General features: G+C 50.6%; 1 protein-coding gene across 2 annotated transcripts in view; it reads right to left on the bottom strand.

The window, feature by feature from the left end:
* Bace2 (beta-secretase 2) overlaps positions 1-2,508 on the bottom strand; it is a 113,822-nt gene continuing 111,314 nt past the window's right edge. Inside the window, exon 9 of one of the 2 annotated variants that reach the window (XM_008851094.3) lies at positions 1-490. In XM_008851094.3, the coding sequence (XP_008849316.1) occupies positions 237-490 (254 nt within the window). In that variant the 3' untranslated portion in view covers positions 1-236. The remainder of the gene's footprint in view (positions 491-2,508) is intronic. The other variant, XM_029555027.1, reaches the window with a different exon arrangement.

The raw sequence follows: 2,508 nt of genomic DNA on the forward strand, positions 1-2,508 counted from the left end.
TTTGGTTCAGAATGAGGTGTTTTTTATTACCATCTCCCTTGTAGTAGAAAAGAAGATCTGGAAGCTTCAAAATCAAGAATAATCAAGTTATAGTGACTGGAGAAGGCCTCGGGAATCTCGGCTAACGGACAGAGGAGCCTGACCCACATCCCAGGCCAGCATCCCAGGCCTGTGGCCCAGAGGCATCCCTCTGGGAAGAGTTGAGTTCCAGGTCAATGGAGTCCAGACAAAGTTCTTCATTTCCAGCGGTGCCTGACCAGTGAGGATTCATCGTTAACAACCTCAGGGTCCCGGGCTGTGTGCTGACAACGCAGGGGGAACAGCAGGAGGAGGATGAGGACCAGGAGGACGGCTCCGCACACGCTCATCAGGGAGTAGGACACGATCCACAAGATGGGCTCGTTCAGAGCCTGCGCCGGGACGCAGTTGCTGGCTATATCTTCTGTGGAGAAGGGCCCTGAGATTTCAGACACGGCAACACCTGCAATCTCTGAGGAGACAGGAGGGGAAAGGCCACAGCTGTGAGTCAGGCAGTCCTGGATGGCAGTGGGCACAGAGTCCCGTGGCTGGGACACTTGGGCCCCAATGGTCAGGCAGAGGGTGCACAGTGACACCTCAGAGATGGCAGGGGACCTTCAGGGTCCTAGCTCTCCATCAGTGTACCCTGTTGAACCTGCAAGATGGGTGTGGTGCTCCCCAGGAATCTCAGTACCTTTTGGTACTCAGTACCCCAAGAGGTCATCAGCCAGTACCAGGAAGGAGGATGAAGGAGGGTGGAAAGAGGGGAGGCCTGTCCTACAGAAGGCTCAGGGGAAGCTGCCCAGGACCGGTTGGGGAGGGGTCTCTTGGCAAAGCCAACCTGATCTTACGTACCTCTTACTCTGTACTGCCCTGTCCTCCGAATGAGGCCAACACATGTGCACGCTCTTCTTATTTTCTTTTTATTTGTTTGGTTTTCTTGAAACAGGGTCTCACTCTACAGCCCAGGCTGGCCTGGAATTTACTGTGTAGCCCAGGCTACTCTTGCTCTTATGACAGTCCTCTGGCTTCAGCCTCCTGAGTGCTGGGATTACAGGTGAGCTACCATACCCAGTTAACTATCAGTGGTTCTAAGACTACCAGTCACACTGGCCTAGGCGGTCCCTCCCCATCCCATGCCACATGTGCAATGCCTACAGGACCCTGAACGAGGCTTGTCAATGAATGAGCATCTGACTTGTGGCATAACAGACTGTAGAGAAACATAGTCCTCTAGTGACTTCCCCTAAGACACCGGGAAAAGCTGGAAGGACCTTTCCCAGCAGGCATGGCGTGGGGGGGCTTCCTTTACCTGCCCTGGGTGTGTGTCCCCTTCCAGGGCAGCAGCCTCCCAAGGCTTTACTTGGAAAAGAAAACAAATTGGGGATGGGCTTGAGGGCCTGGTTTTCCTATATTTAGCTGTAGAAGTGACAATTTCAGCCTCAGCATTGAACACCACACAGCATTTTGTGCTTTGTGACTCGAGCCTCAGGACCTTCAGTCCTGCCAAATATTATTGTTTTCAATTGAGGAAAGGCAGAGCCAAAACAACGGTGGTCTGAATAACGGTCTGAAGAATGGCTTTGAAATGGGGGAAATCACTCCGGTCCTTTGTTGAGAGGATACTCGTTCTGGCTCATCTGGGTTTTGTGGTAAGACAGCTTTTCTAAGCATTCAAGAAGAGAAAAGCAGTGATCATGAACCTGTCAACACCCAAGTGTGGTGGCATGAGGCCTTCAGTTAATCCAGACCCACAGGTGCCCACAGCAGGGTAAGCACATGACACCGTGGGGACAAGTCCATCTGCATTTCCTTGTGAAAGTCAGTCTCCTGGCTCAGCCACACCCACTGTTGGGATGATGACCCCCCCCCATCTCGTGTGCAAAGCCTGAAGTACCAAGAATCTGGTCTTTATGGAGGCCAAGTTCTGGTCTGTGGCATACAAAGGCCAGTATTTAATAACAAACCCTGAAAATTGGCCTATTTCTTACTATGAAGGTAATATATACTTCTGATAAAATTTTACAAATATGGGGGTAAAAATAGGCATACATTAACCAGTCAGAAATAATCAATACTAACATTTTCAAAATAGATGTGAGATTTTTATAGCACAGAGGCTTCCTCAGGAGAGTCACCTCCGGAGACGACCCCAAAGTCTTCAGAGGGTCAAGGCCTCCCGGAGCCTTTAGCTAAGTAAAGCTGGCTTTTCACCCAGGAATTCTGTATCCACATTCAGCCAACCACAGACCAAAAGCATTCAGGAAAGACAATGGCAGCTCAACTGGACACGTGCAGACTGCTTCTCTTGTCACTATTTCCTGAACAACACAGCGAGACCAAGTATTCACACACGCTGACATTGCATGAGGTATGACATCATCTAGCGACAATGTAAGCCCAGGGTGGTATATGGGTTCTGTGGAGACCCATGCCATTTCACAGAAGCGACCTGAGCATCCTTAGATCTTCGCATCTGCCAGGGTCCTG

Source organism: Nannospalax galili, unplaced genomic scaffold (genome assembly GCF_000622305.1).
Source record: "Nannospalax galili isolate Female #2095 unplaced genomic scaffold, S.galili_v1.0 scaffold526, whole genome shotgun sequence".
In the NCBI taxonomy this organism is placed as follows: Eukaryota; Metazoa; Chordata; class Mammalia; order Rodentia; family Spalacidae; genus Nannospalax; species Nannospalax galili.